Source organism: Malus sylvestris, chromosome 15 (assembly GCF_916048215.2).
Source record: "Malus sylvestris chromosome 15, drMalSylv7.2, whole genome shotgun sequence".
Lineage (NCBI taxonomy): Eukaryota > Viridiplantae > Streptophyta > Magnoliopsida > Rosales > Rosaceae > Malus > Malus sylvestris.
In genome coordinates, this window is record NC_062274.1 from 9,756,165 (window position 1) to 9,771,961 (window position 15,797).

Genomic DNA, 15,797 nt, shown 5'->3' on the forward strand with positions numbered 1-15,797 from the left:
AACAAAGCTCACAAAATTGTGAAGGAATTTCTCGTCAAAATATTTTGTGCTCAATTTATGAATGTTTGTGCTAAGATCGAAATTGTTCAAATTATAAATCACTTTGTAAGATCATTTTTGTAAAAAAAAAAAATCAATTAAAATTAAGGTTGTTTAGTTAATCAATTGTAAAAGTAGATAAATAGTTCGTCATATTTTTACTAATTTCGATCATTTGTTTTTATACAGTTTGATGAATAAAATTTTATTCACTTTTTACGGAGATAATTTGTACATAGTAATTTATATTATGAACCCGTTAATCTACATTTTTAATCCATCTTTGCAATCTGCTCGAAATTTCACTTTGGTTTCATAGCTTTTGAGTATTATTAGACCCACCTCATTGTTTTATTTCCCCACTCACCTTATAATTTGACCCACTATAAAAAGTTAAAAAATTAAAATGTTATTTCTTCACCCCTGTTATTCCTAAAATATCTTCTAATTTATATCTAAACTCATTTTATTTTAATTTATCAGAATGTCGTCACCACAGCCGCACCACCCCCTCAAAACGTCACCCACCCCCGTCAACAACCAAACATTTGACACTTTCTTGGTGGCATCTTCTTTGTATCGTTTGGTATGCATCGGTTGGTATGCAGACGGAAGGGAGAGAGCAAAGATTCTATCGGATGGAAATAAGGAGGAAGAAGAAGGAGACAGAGAGGTTATAATTTTATGTTCCTCGGATGTGGAACGAATAGTTGGTGGAACGAAAATTCACCAAAAACTCATCCCGTCCCACTCCGTTTCGTCTCGTCCCACGTACCAAACGGTACCTTTGGGAACAGAGAAAAACAGGAGGGAAGTAGAGAGAGAAACGGGAAGGGAGGAAGAGAGAGAAGCATGAGGGAGGGAGAGGACGAAGATCCCCTCTCTTTGTCAGTGGTTGAAATGCAATTTTGATGGAACATAGGTGGACATCAGTGGGGTGGGGGTTGGGTTATGGAGTGGTGGTGGTTGATGAGGAGGGAGATTTTTAGTTTTCCCAGTTTGGGAGAGAGATGGAGAGATGGTGGTGGGGAGAGTGAGAAACGGGGTGGGAACAGGGGAAATGGTAGTGGGGTTTTTTTTATTGTTTTTTTTTGAGCTATAGTAACATTAATTATAATAAAATAAATAAGGATTTAAAAGTTTTTTTATAAAAGGATAAACATCCCATTAACATTTTTACTAAAATATGGGTGAAAAGATAGGACAATAGGATAGGTTTATCACCACTCTAACTTTTTGGGATGGATTTCGTACACGCAGTTTCATTACGTTACTAGCATTAGATGAACATGTCAAATTCGTTGAAATTCCTCCAAACGTAGGTTGTCAAAAGAGAAGACGTACTGTTACCATACAACACATGGTATTGAAAAGACAAACCTAATTTAACACGTAATATACCATCTTCTATGCCGACCATATTAAAAAATCTCTCGATTTAAAAAGAGAATCTAATGGTATGCATTAATTAACTTGTCTCCGTTACCAAACAACCAGACGTCCTGCCACCAATACTACACATGTTTGCACACAGACACAGCTTAACCTAAATAAATCAAAACCTGTTCCTTGCTTTGTGATCTGTGGCGTCATTTGATTTTTTATTTGTTTATTTATTTATTTATGTTTTTGTTTGTACTTTGAATAGTTTTAACTTTAATGTCCCATTGACTCCATTCTTGTTGTCACAACGATTGACGCCACTTTTGTCCTGGTATTGTGAATGGTGAGTGGTTGAGTCCTAGATTGTCTGCCATCTCCCATTCCATCCCCTTCATATTTTTTTTTATTTTTATGGTTACAGTTAAGTCACGTCAACATTTTATATTAATTTTTTTTATAAAAATAATAAGATAAAAAATAATAGGAATATAAAATATTAACGTGGCTTAATCGTGACCATAGAAATAGAAGGGGATGAGAAAGTATGAGATGGGAATGGCAGACAATCCAGGTCCAAATGGTTGGCCGAATAATTGTAGGAAATTACTCAAATCTTGTGCTTGACAAAATCACGATTTTTTACCTACTTTAATGAAATGACAAAACATTCACGGTACTGTTCACTTTTAACGAAAATGATATTTTTACTCTAAAAAAATCATTCATGGTATTATTTACGAACCAAAGTGTGTGAATATATATTTTTTATAAATAAAATAAGAGTTTAAAAAAGTGAGAGAACGTGGGAGTGGGGAGAGAAAGGAAAGTGGTTTATATTTTATTTTTTAATTAGAGGTATGTTAGAATCACATATAACTAATGCTTTAAAATAATAAAATTTTTGTTGTATGAAATTACATTATTGCTCATGTTTTATTTATGTTCATTTTTAATTAGAGAGTTATAATGATAATTTTATAAAATTTTGGTTGACATAAATGTTCTATTAATATGTAGTTTATATATATAATCCTTTTTTACCTTAGAGATACACAATGGGTTGGCTCGACCCAAACTTAAAACGATCACAATCAATTAAAAGTTATTTTGTTGGTTTTATTATTATGGCACGTAATAGTGTTTTTATATTTATATGTATTTAATACAATTATCATCTAATGATGAGATATAATTTATGTGAAATATATGTAGTACAATCACCATTTGATCATTCTGATGGAGATTGTATCAAATACATAAAATATGGTACCAAATGTAGAAATTCAAACCAAAAAGTAAAATTAGATATATCTTGTTAATTTGGAGTAAATATGGATGTTAGCAACACACATATATGGCTCGTTTAGAAGTGCACTCAAAATGACTGAAAGTGTTTATGGTAAAATTGATTTTGGATTCCAAAACTATTTAAGTGTTTTTTGGGAAGTAGCACCAGATACGTGCTTCTTGAAAAAACTACTTAAAGTGTTTTTCTATGATATATTTTAGATGTTTATTAAAAAATAGTTGCAAAAATATTTTCACAAAAATCGCTATTAATTATTTAAAAGCACTTCAATCAAGCTTTAAACGCAAAAAGAATAGCTCGTTTGGACATGCTTTTAAAATGACTAAAAACGCTTTTAGAGAAAATATTTTTGGATTCCAAAAGCATTTAAAGTGCTCTTTAAGTTCTTTTCCAATATTTACTTATATTTTTACTAAGAATTAATTCTAAAAACATGTTCATTAAAAATGTTTTCAATCATTTTAAAAGTATATCCAAACAAGCTATAAAATGTTAGAGAAAGACCAAGATAATAACTTCTAGAAGACGAGATTCGTTTGTAGATAGCACATGGGTTTGTGCGCACATGATAATAGCTTGTGAGCATTGTACATTCTGTGGCCAAAATTTTTTCCTACATATAAACAATACTAATCAAGGTTTTCAATTAGTAGAGATTATTTATTTCCCTTTTTATGATGGGATTCCAGCACTCATACTATTTTAATTTATTTTTTTACTTTTTTGTTTTTCAGAAGAAAGGAAGAAGCAGAAATTCTGTCCGAAAAAGATAAAAGATAAAAGAGAAAATAAAAAAAGAAAAAAGAAATTATGTTCCCTTAATTCTTGCGGTTAATTAATTGCAAGACCGAAATGGCCGGACACTCATCTCGTGGGCATAAGATTTCCCACCCTGTCTCCGACCCCACCCATTCTCCATTCTCCATTCTCCATTCTTCAACAACAACCGACCACGATTCGATTTCTCAATTCGCAATTGGCAGTTCGTAATTCCATCTGAATTTCCATTGGATTTTGGATTCGTTTCTTTCACTTGAATCATCTTCCTACCTACACATCGGCATCTCAAGAATATAACTGATTTTTGTCTGACAACTGGCAAGTGGGACACAATCGACGTCGGAGGCAGATGAGATGAAGTTGTTGAGTGGAACAGACGGTGCAGGCGGTGGTGGTGGGGGGAAGACGGTGGTGGTGGGAGTGAAGTTAGACTCACACAGCAAGGAACTGCTGACGTGGGCACTCGTTAAAGTGGCGGAGACTGGTGACAATGTCGTTGCCATTCATGTTCTTGAGGACCACCTTCTCGCTACCTCTGGTCTGTGCTCTAATTCTCTCTGTGGATTTTGATTTTCTTTCGTGATTGGATTTGGGTTTTTGGGGTTTTTGTTGAATTTGGGTTTTTGGGTTTTTGTTGAATTGGGTTTGTGTTGCAGATGGGACTTCGTCATTGCTCTCACTCGTGAAGACATTCGACTCTGTGCTCTCTGCCTATGAAGGTTTCTGCAACTTGAAGCAGGTTCCCATTTCACACTGCGATTCTCTCTATCTTCTTATTCTAATTGTTTCGTTTGGAGGCTGAGACTGCACTTCAATTGTGAACAGGTTGATCTGAAGCTTAAGGTCTGTAGAGGTCATTCGGTCCGAAAGCTGCTCGTTCGGGAAGCAAAAGCATTTCATGCGGCTACTACCATTGTTGGAACATCTAAAACCCACCACAGAATTGGATCATCATCGACTTCCGTTGCCAAGTACTGTGCGAGAAAATTGTCTAAAAATTTCTCTGTTTTCGCTGTTGATAATGGCAAAATTGTGTTCAAGAGGGTCGGAACTGATAGGACTGCAGATCAATTTCAAGGTTTTTGTAACTTTCTTCTTCTGGATTTTGTTGATTTTAGTCTGGTGCTGCCTGGAGGTTGTTTTTTTGTTAATTGCGGTGTAAATTTGGTTTTGATTCAAGTAATTGGCTTAACTATTTTGCTTATTTCCCATGTCGTTGAACAGGTACTGGTCAGAACCGGAGCTATGTTCATACTAGCTTGGTTGGTGAGTCACTGAGCAAGAATGCAAAAGCACCTAATGATTCTGAACTAAATCAATGTCGACATTTCGTAAGAAAATCCTGTTCCAAGTGTGGAAAGAAAACCCTTCAGATAAATTGTGAGACTTGTGTTGGAGATCCAGTTTTGCTGGACAATTCCGGGACTAAATTGGCAGATGAGTTGCCAGCGGAAGGTGTTGAAGACAATTCATTGGCTTTGGTACCAATCCAAAGACTAGACCTCGCTTCAAACTCTTTCAAGCTTCAAGATTCACAGTGTTTGAAACCTGGTTGGTCGCTTATACGTCAGGCCTTTTTGCCAAAGCGGCAACACGTGGAGAAATCTGAGAAAAAGACATCTGTTTTTCGATGGGTCCTGAGACCATTGAGCTGGCATACTTCATCTGTAATCTATCCTGATCAGAAACAGAATAATTCTTGCCATGGTGAAGATTCTTCTTCCGTGCTGGATGGAATAAGTGGAGCAATTGTGCCGTTTGAGCCGGATGCAATCTACTCTCCTCTATTCCCTAACCATGGCAATGACCCCCTTCCTGAAGAATTTGTGGATTCATGTAAGAAATTCTCATCCAGTTGTAGATTGTTTAGCTACGAGGAGCTTTTGTCAGCAACATCCAACTTCATTCCTGGTTTGTTTCCTTTCCCTAATTTTATGATCTTGGTTTTAAGTGTACTTCAAGCGGGATGTTATTCTCACAAATTTTAAATCGCATGTTTCAGAGAACATGGTTGGTAAAGGTGGCAGTAGTTATGTTTATAGAGGGTGTCTTTTAGATGGAAAGGAGTGGGCAGTGAAAATCCTGAAGCTATCTGGAGATATATTAAAAGAGTTTGTTCATGAGATTGAGATAATCAAATCTTTAAACCACAAGAACATAATCTCCCTAGTTGGATTTTGTTTCGAGGAGAACCATTTACTTTTGGTCTATGATTTTATTTCAAGAGGAAGCTTAGAAGAGAACCTCCATGGTAAATAATTGTTCAAGGTCTATCTCTTTAGTATTGACAAATGTTTTGCTTCTTTGTTTTCAATTTTCTTAACTCATCAAGCACAATTTTCTGATCAAGGTAATAAGAAGGATGCAAATGCATTTGGTTGGAAGCAGAGATATAATGTGGCGATAGGTGTGGCAAAGGCACTTGATTATCTACACAATGGTTGTGAAGAACCTGTAATCCACAGGGATGTGAAGTCTTCCAATATCCTTCTTTCCGATGATTTCGAGCCGCAGGTTCTGTGCTGTAACCTTAGTATTTCTTGTTAATCATTTGAAGCTTCCTCTGCTGATCAACTTTTATATTGGTTCTTCAGCTCTCAGATTTTGGACTTGCTTGTTCGGCATCAGTGTCAACCGATATTAGCTGTACAGATGTGGCAGGAACATTTGGGTGAGTAGTGGTCTTTTAGTTATAGTTTCACCATTTGATATTCTTGCTAACACTCTTCTTTACTGTGACAGTTACTTGGCTCCAGAATACTTCATGCATGGCAAAGTGAGTGATAAAATTGATGTCTATGCATTTGGAGTCGTGGTCCTTGAGATTCTTTCTGGGAGAAAACCAATCTTCAGTAAGGACCCTAAGGGCCAGGAAAGTCTGGTGATGTGGGTAAGTTCTCACCTCTGTGCAAACTTGGGACATGGAAATATTTGTGTGCGTAATCTTCTAATATTTTAGTCGTTTCGGATATGTAAGATTAAATGGAATGGTATATTTCTTTCTAGAAAGAAAGTGGATTTTCTGTTTCGGAGTCCAGCAAATGTTTGTTTACAATCAAGTGTGTTGTGGTTCTGTAAAATAGAACTTGAATGAATTTAATTCCAGGCAAAGCCAATTTTGAAGAGCGGGAACGTCGCCCAACTGCTAGATCCAAGCCTGGGTATTGCCTATGACCATGATCAAATTGAGAGAATGATTTTGGCTGCTAACCTTTGTATTAGACATGCACCTGGCCTTCGGCCTAATATCAGCGTAGTAAGTCTTGTACTTTTTTCTTTCGTTTTCAACTTTGAATTTTATTTGGTTTTTAATTTATCTGCAAATTTATTTAATTGGTGGTGATTTGCATTTTTTACCAGGTTTTGAAGCTTCTGCAAGGAGATGAAGAAGTGACAAGGTGGGCAAGACAAGTGAGTGTATCAGAAGAAGATGAAGCCGTGGATGGAGAAGCACCATCTTGTAACATTCAATCCCATCTTAACCTTGCACTGCGAGATTTGGAAGATGATTCCGTTTCTGTTAGCAGTGGCGAGCAAAGCATCGCTTTAGAGGATTACTTGCAAGGCAGATGGAGCCGCTCATCAAGCTTTAACTAGCCGCGTTTTTGGACACGCATTGTACTGTCTAAGTAGGTTCTGTTGTAAATTCCTATGGTGATTGTCCATCCAAAGTCAGTGCCTACTGGTTGAGTCACTTGAACTAGGTCCTGGAAGAGAGGTTGTTTGCAAGATTCGAGTCCTGACTTCCTCCTTGACCTGGTAGTTGTTGTATGGCAGTCTGACCGTCCCTCGAGTCCTCTGAGTCTCTCTGTTATACTTCTCGAGGCGAATGACGAGAGAAAATATGGCAGGAGACTCAGAACATCGCATAATAACCGCAGTTATCCATATGGTGTATATTAACTTCGGAACTTTATGAACTTTTCCTCACAGTACTTGTAATAGTAATGCTCTGAACAATTAACATCCTTGAGGATTGTGGCCGGAAGTAGGCCTGCCATTTTGGACCCAACCCGTTAACCTGATCCGACCTAACGCGTTAATATTTGTATTTGGATGGATGCTTAACGGGTCGGGTCGTTAACGGATGAACCTGTTAACAACTCGTTTAATAATAGGTCATTTTGGGTCAACCTGTTAGCACCCGTTAGTTTATGATATTTTAGTAATTTTAGTAAAGTCTTAATAACAAAAAATAAATTTTATGCAAAAAAAAAATAATAATAATTGTTAAGGGGTGACCCGTTAGCTTAACGGATTAGGTTCAGATGATTCGTTAGCTTAACGGGTTGGGTTCAGGTGACCCGTTAACTTAATTGGTTGGGTTGAATCCGATCCAAACTCAATAAACCTGATCCATTTACAGGTCTAGACGGAAGGCCAAACGTACATGACCCCGACCACCATGTCTACAACCATATCAGCTATCATCTGATCGTACGCTAAGCTCCCCAAGCAATCACTTAGTGGAGATTTATTTGTTTGTAACGAATACATCGTTTGCTAGTATGAGATTTTGTTTAATTGAGATTTAATCCTACTAGACTTGACCAAAAAAATTTATGTTCCAAAAAACTTATTTCAATCAAATGATACGCGTAAGATGCATGTATCTTTAGAAAAATAAAGCTTTGGATCTTACTGTTGACATATTGAATAGACTTAAACAAACTGAAATTACAATAATTTCGTTTGACTCGATTTCAATGACAATATTAGTTAAAATTATATTGTTAAATGCTAATTGATTTGGTTATATTTTTGGAATAAGATTCTTTTTCTTCCTATTCTCATCTTCTTTTTTCCTGTCCTCTTACACTTTGTTTTTTGCCTTATTGTTCCTATAAAAAAAAATCAATATAAAATTTTAACTTGACTTAATCGTAACCGTTTAAGTAGAAGGAGAAAGAAATTAAGAATAAGAGAGAGAATCCTCCTTTCTATATTTTTTATGTCGAACCGAATCAAAGTAACCACGTCCACCTACAGCAAGGGCGTGGGCAAGACTCGATTTCAATAATAATATTAATTAAAATTAGATTGTTAAATGCTAATTGATTTGGTTATATTTTAAGAATACAATTCTCTCTTTCTATTCTCATCTTTTTCCTCCCGTACTCTTACACCTTGTTTTTTGTTTGATTGTTCTTATAAAAAAAATAATATAAAATTTTATCTTAACTTAATCGTAATCGTTTAAATTGAAAGAAAAAGATAATTCGGGAGAAAAAAAAAATTATTTTTCTATATTTTTTGCATCGAACGGAATCAAAGTAACCACGTCCACCCACAAGGGCGTGGGCATGGCCCATCTGCCCAACACGATGGTTGTTGTAGGAATCAGACTGTTATTCCACACTGGGACACAGGAGGGGTCAATCAGTCAAGAATCATTGGAGTCTACTACACACACCACCCGCGTCACCAGTCCTTGTGGAAATTGTGGAATATCATTTCTCTCTCTCTCTCTCTCGCTCTCTCTTCTCTCTCTCATACGCGCACTGGTGTGGTGCGCGCATGGACTTTTGGGCTCTAGGCTTGAAGCTCGCTCACCGTTCAAATTCAATATCGGGTGGCTGACTCGATCGACTTTGATTCCACGAGTTAAGTTTGACCTCATCCTATTCCGATTGTTCGATGCAGATTTGGAAGCTCTGAAAATTACCCCCATTTTGTAATTCTGTTCCTTCCTAGTTCCTACTCTCTCTCTCTCTCTCTCTCTCTCTCTCTCAATTCAGAGATGGCGCTTCAATGAATGAAGGCAAACCCACTTCAGCTTCAGGTCTGATCTGTGAACTTGTCTTCTTTTTTCTTCTTTTTTTGGTGAGAAAGGGAGTGTCTTGAAGGAATTTGTTACCGATTGTTTCACAATTTTGTTTCTTAGTTTTGTGAGTTTTGTGAATTTTGTGAATTTTGTGAATCGTGAATTGCGCAGACTATGCATATATATGTAAATCATGTAAAGATAGATTGATTGTGCTGTGCCTGTGTGTTGAATTTGTTGTTAACAGTGAATGGTCCGTCGGTGACGGTCATGTCGTCGGAATCCTGTGGCTCCAGCTTGCTTCTGGGTCTGTCAGATGATGTGTTTTCCATTGTCATCGGCTCCCTTTCACCTCGGGACATTTGTAATCTCGGTCTCTGCTGCCGGAGTTTTTATGCACTCGTTGACTCCGATAAGGTCTGGCTCACCCAATGCCAGATGCTTGGAATTGTACCTCTCCAAGACCTTCTTGTCTGGCGTCAGGCCGTCTCATCTTACAAGGCGCTTTGCCGCTTTCTCTCTAGTGTTCAGCCTCTCATGGGAATTTGGGTTCACCAGAATCCAGAGCTTGGCAATGTAGTCTATGTCATGCCAGGTTTTGTTTCCGTTGTTGGCTGCCGCATTATACCTCAAGAACTTGGCCCGTTAGGCATTGAGGATGGCCCTCTTCTCTGGGCTCCTGTATTTGAAATTATTGGTGATTCTGATGGTTCCTCGTCCTTTTTTCTACATGGAAGGGACAACGGACAGGACTATGTCTATCCTGGTTTTGTGAAACCTGTTAGCAGGTCATGCAATGTTCTGTTGCTTGAGATCGAGCCTAGACCCCATAAAAATGGGGTTGAATTGTTGCACAGCAAGAGTTTTGTTAATGACTCAGATAAGGAGCTGTCAAGGAAGATTTGTAGGTCGAATAGTGATCTTTCAAGGTCACAGAGGGTGTTTCGGCAGAGTGAGACTTCGGTGCCCTTCAGTCGTTTGGCTTTCAGTGACAGAAGAAAATTGCTTGAGGTTGTCATGAACCAAATCCGTGTAGAGGTTCCCGATGCAGCAATTGGGCCACTCTTTCCAAGGTTGAGGGTTAGTGGGGAGAACACTCAGATTGGTACGGCGCTCTTATTGGAACGAAGATCATTGCTTTTTCAAATGCATAAACTTGGTGGATATCAGGTGGATTCGAAGGAAAGTAATCTGCTTCCACCGAATCCCACTCAACTGCGGTTAAGTGAGATCAGAAAGAGTCTTGATCGGTCAAGTGGTTCGCAAAGTTCTATTAATGAGGATGATGGCCACAGACACTGCAACAGGAGGAGAAGTCTTGGCAGGTACTTTAGGGATAGCTTCAATCAGATGCTGGGAAAGTCAATCTCTTTCAATGGTAATTCAAAGAATAGTTCTTCCAGCAGTGAGAGTAAGTATGCATCCCTTCAGGATTTTCTGAAATCAAGTGATACAATAGGACTGACTTTACATGCTTCCACTGTGAAGTTATCTTCTTATCGAGCATGGCCAAACATGCATGAAAGTCGATTTGCCATATACAAATTGCCTTTGCGGATCCCAACTGCTGAGCAAGAGTATGCTGGTTTATGGGGAGGCACTTTTGGGTGGCCTCCCGGGAGGCCGACCAAAGACAAGCCTGGAAAGGCTCTCTTCTTCCTTTTGCTTTCTTATGAAGAGTGCGAGGGGCAACAGCTTCTAATTGCAACCAAAATATTAGAGGGTACCCACTATGTTCTACACCCTAATGGCTCAGCCATGTTTATAGTAAATATCGATGAACCTTCATTGGATCCATTCCCTTGGGATACTGATGCTGATTCCCATCCTGTGAATGTTAATCATGCTTTTAAAGGTGAGGGTATTGCCAATGGGTATGGTTTTAGATACCCTGGCTCGAAACCTGGTTCCCTCTTTGTGTTTGAAGATGGTCAACTTGCCTTCATTTGGAAGGAGTCCAGGGCTATCTTGACTTTGCAGAGGCTGGACTTGCAAGAGCTTTTGAAAAAAGGTGAAAGGGTGCCTGCGCTACTTCCAATTGCTAACTTTTCATACTTAACCAAGTCTTACTCAAATGTGTTTGCTGAGTTCCCAAGCATCTCAACTTCGTGGGCGTCAACAAGGTATACCTTGCCTCCTCTGGATGTGCTCTTGATGCTTTTGACTTTCCCCATGCACCTAAATAATCAATTTCATCACCATGCTTATATTGTTTGTTGAACTCTATGCAAACAGGCAGGAGCAGTCTGACACCCCTAGGTGAACTCTGATCAATATAGATGAGGCTTTCACGTAAGCAGGATGGGTAAGTAGTAAAAGCAAAAATATAAAAAACAATCTTTAAAGTGACAATTGTATCTATTACTATATTACACCAGGATTTATTAGTCATCGTTGAGAAACCAAGACCACAAACTTGGGCTTTGTGTGTGTGTGTTTCCCTTTTTTGGTACTTAAGGAGGAAACCATTTCAGATTTCAGATACAACATTTTAATATTGAAGTTTTCAATTATGAGTGTGTCTAAACTTACAATTTATTTATAGTTTTTTTTTTCACTTATACCGTATGAATACTTGAATTGTGCATAACTGTTTTTGTTGTATAATTGTAAAAACACATTTACAAGAAAGCATGTTTTCCTCAACCTTAATTGTGTAAGGAAAAGAGGAGTATTTTCCAAAGGTGCTTACCTAGGAATATAATACGGGTTAGAATTTTATAATAACAGAATGTCACTAGGTTTGGACCATTTTTTCTTGGATTGTTGTGCGAATAGAAATTAGGGGGGAAAAGTTGAAAAGGCTTAGGTTCACTTTTGGAACCTTGTTGGCTTGGCAGCTTTGCCTTCACTCTGTGGAACTTGTTCCTGCGGCTGCCTCATGTAAAAACCTAGCTTCTCTTCTCCTAATGGGAGATGTTTGCATCCGTTTCTTTCTCTTGCCTTTTGCGTTTATAAATGCACCTTTTGACCAAAAAAAGAAACTGTTTCATACATTAGGCTCCTGATGTGTGGCATAGTTATTCGAAGCCTTAACAATCTTGTAATAGACCAATCTCTATCTGTCATGAAATGGTTTTCTACGAATTAAGACTAGGCAAAGTTTGTTTCATTGTGAAGTACTGATTTAATGTTCTTCTGAGGTGAGGGTTACGTGTTTCTTTCTGACAGGCGACGCATGATGTAGAGACTGAACAGATATTGTACCTGCATTGCTCGATTACTTGATACACACGCAGCGCTAAGAATTTCTCAGCTGCTAATAATGGCCGGAATATGCCAAACTTGATGTCCTTAATTTCGTCTTCAAGTCTTGTCTCTTGGATGACATAGAGGTGATGTTTATACTTTGTGGTGGATGGCTTATGTATGTTAATTATTTTCTTTTATGTTTAAAACAGTACATGTCTATGGACAATAGTTTGCCCATGTAAATGATTCTGCCACTATACCCCTCCATCTTGCCTTTTACAACTTTGAAAGGAGCTTAAAGTTGATGGTGGGTACTGGGTAGGTAGGTAGATACTTGTGCTTTCTACATATATGAACAACAATACAAGGGAAGGGGTGCAAGTGAGATTGAAAATTTCGTTTTCGACCGTAACGAATTGTATTAAATTTGTTTGTGTTGGATCAATTGTAAGGAGGTCGAAGCTTTACTTTGCTTTACTTTTGTGTAGTTAAATGCTAAATTACAAATTGAAAACTTATGATTGAAAATTTTGAATGATTTTTTAAAATTTAGGTGCATTCAATCAGAATTTTGAAGGAATTTTTAACATTTTAAATGTATTCAATTAGAAACTGAAGTTTAAAGGATTTTAAATAGTTGGGGAATTCAAAGGAGTTAAAGATATTTCGTACTTTATTGTAGCATTCTTGAATCTCACCCTTTATCCTGAGAATTTGAGAGAATTTACTCGTATGTATAAAATCTCTAGAAATCTATTAAACTCTATCAAATAATTTATAATTCCATTAAAATCCCAAAAAATCTCATTTGAATACACTCTTTATATAAGACAGATAAACTATTCTCATTGGCCACATCATGAAGTCAGTAAATTGAATACTCTTCAACGAGTACTCATATATTATCCAACATATAAATACAAGTTTTCAAGAAGAGGACCCTCATTTCCTTAACCATGGCTCTAGTTTCATTTCGTTCACATTCCTTTTGCCCCCTCTTTCAACTCTTTTACGCTAGACATACAACTTAGTCTTTAAACTCGTCTTTAAATTCCTAATTAATACGTAGTGCAACACACGTGTAGCAACACGAACGGCACTTGATGCTCTTTCTGAGGAAAGGGATTATATTCGGATCTCTTCAATCAAATCCTCTCAATCTATCAGTACGGACCTTTGAAATTTATCCAACAGCTATAAACAGAAGACCTTTTTAAAACTTATAATAACTTTAACCGTTGAATCAAATTTCAAGGATCTGAATTCGTGGATTGAGAGGATTTGATGGAAGGGATGCGGGAAGAGAGGATCCGCAAGTTGTGATATTTGACGTTTGGGTTAGACAGACTGTTTTGGACGGATTTAACTTCGCGGATGCTGAATTTGCAGCAGCAAGTCCAGTTCCAAAACTATGTTTTGTACCATGGTTTTGTACAGTACAAGGAAATCTCATCCTCATCCCCCGGGCCCCACCCTCACCAACTAGGAAGTCCGTAGCTATTTAGGTGTGTAATCAAATTAAGATTTTAAAGAATATTAAAAGATTTTAAAAGTGATAGATTTGATAGGATTTAGGAGGATTTGAAGCCCCTACAAAATTCATATGAATTTTAAAGAATTTGAATGGATTTAGTTTGTAGATTTGAATGGATTTAGTTTGTAGATTTTTGTGGATTGTGGTAGATTTTCATATAATTTTTATATTGAAAAAAACAAATTTCTTTCCCCTTGCCCTACTGTATTCGATAGCCACTTTATCCCCTCTCTTTTTGGGTCCCCTTTCACACAACCACGACTCTATCTATTTCTCAATTGATAGATCAACTTAACTTTGGTGAGCTTTTGAGCACTACGATACCAACAACCATTACCACCGATTGCCCTTTTGCCACAGACGTACGTTGTGGTACTTCACTAGTGCTTGTAGTACTACATACATTAAAAAAGCAGAATGACGAAAGAATAGTATTAACCAAAATCCTAGATCGATCATGTTCTTCGATGATCATACATGCCTAATTAAGGTTTAATGTTCATAATAAGAGATTCCACCAAAGTATATGATGGTTCCCTGTGTGTGGCTGGGGTTGGTAAATATTTGAGGACTGCACAGATGGAAAATGATTTGAAATCCTAGGGGGCGATGTTAGATTCTTTTTAGTCTTAGTTATATATACTTCTTGCCCTCAAATCCCACAAAATCCACAACTTATTGAAATCCTTCAAAATCTTAATTTTTTTTTAATACACTTAGATTTAGACAGATTTTAAAATTATTTAATTGACTACTCTTAGATTTGAATGGATTCTAAAATCCTTTAAAATCTTTTAATTAACTACACTAAAATTTTAAGGCTAAATAGCCAAAATTGTCCCTGAGATTTGCATAACTCATCACTTTGGTCCCTAACATTTCAAATCAATCAAAGTGGTCCCTGAGATTGTCCACCATCCATCATTTTGATCATTCAGTTAAGTGTCTCGGAGCTCTTGGCCGAAAGTTTGGGTAATTTTCAAAGTTTCGTAACTCAATCGTTTCTTAACCAAATTCGACCCATCATATATCAAAATGAAGATAAGAAAGTGTAGAATAAGATTATATCTATTTGTAAGACAAATGGTTGCCGGAGATGGCCGGAAAATAGCCTCAAAGTTGACTATTCCGAGGGAAAACTGGTAAACCCGTCGAAAACTGGGTAAACTTTAAACGTTCATAACTTCTTCAATACTAAACAAAATCAAGTGATTCAAAAATGAAAATCATACTTATCGACGAGACGAAGAGAATGGTACCTTTTTTTACTGCTAAACCGCCTTGATTTGGCCGGAAAACTGCTCGAAAGTGGCCTTGGACAGCCACTTTCGAGCCATTTTCCGGCCAAACCACGGCGATTTAGCCATCTAAATAGGTAACATTCTCTTCGTCTCGTCTAGAAGTATGATTTTCGTTTTTAAATCACTTGATTTCGTTGAGTATTGAAGAAGTTATGAACGTTTAAAGTTTACCCAGTTTCCGGCGAGTTTTCAATTTTCTCTCGGACCAGTCAACTTTGAGACTATTTTCCGGCCATCTACAACAATCATTTGGCTTCTAAATTGGTATAATCTTATTCTACACTTTCCTATCTTCGTTTTGATATATTATGGGTCGAATTTGGTAAAGAAACGATTGAGTTACGAAGCTTTGAAAATTGCTCAAACTTTCTACCAAAAGCTCCGAGACACTTAACGGAGTGTTTAATAGAATGACCAAAATGATGGGTGGTAGACAATCTCAGGGACCACTTTGATTGATTTGAAATGTTAGAGACCAAAGTGAGAAATTATGCA

At 37.2% G+C, this 15,797-nt stretch overlaps 2 protein-coding genes across 2 annotated transcripts; both read left to right on the forward strand.

Moving 5' to 3' along the window:
- Nucleotides 1-3,578: 3,578 nt before the first annotated feature.
- LOC126601916 (protein kinase STUNTED-like) lies at nucleotides 3,579-7,479 on the forward strand. The gene is made up of 10 exons (XM_050268692.1): nucleotides 3,579-4,049; nucleotides 4,168-4,250; nucleotides 4,337-4,589; nucleotides 4,736-5,422; nucleotides 5,514-5,762; nucleotides 5,862-6,025; nucleotides 6,106-6,182; nucleotides 6,254-6,401; nucleotides 6,618-6,767; nucleotides 6,872-7,479. The coding sequence occupies exons 1-10, from the start codon at nucleotides 3,866-3,868 to the stop codon at nucleotides 7,106-7,108; spliced, it is 2,232 nt and encodes a 743-aa protein (XP_050124649.1). The 5' UTR covers nucleotides 3,579-3,865; the 3' UTR covers nucleotides 7,109-7,479.
- Nucleotides 7,480-8,907: 1,428 nt separating this feature from the next.
- LOC126601918 (F-box protein At5g39450) lies at nucleotides 8,908-12,944 on the forward strand. The gene is made up of 4 exons (XM_050268694.1): nucleotides 8,908-9,293; nucleotides 9,523-11,398; nucleotides 11,511-11,580; nucleotides 12,447-12,944. Exons 1-3 carry the CDS (start codon nucleotides 9,263-9,265, stop codon nucleotides 11,536-11,538), a joined length of 1,935 nt encoding a protein of 644 aa, XP_050124651.1. The 5' UTR covers nucleotides 8,908-9,262; the 3' UTR covers nucleotides 11,539-11,580; nucleotides 12,447-12,944.
- The last annotated feature ends 2,853 nt before the right edge of the window (nucleotides 12,945-15,797 follow it).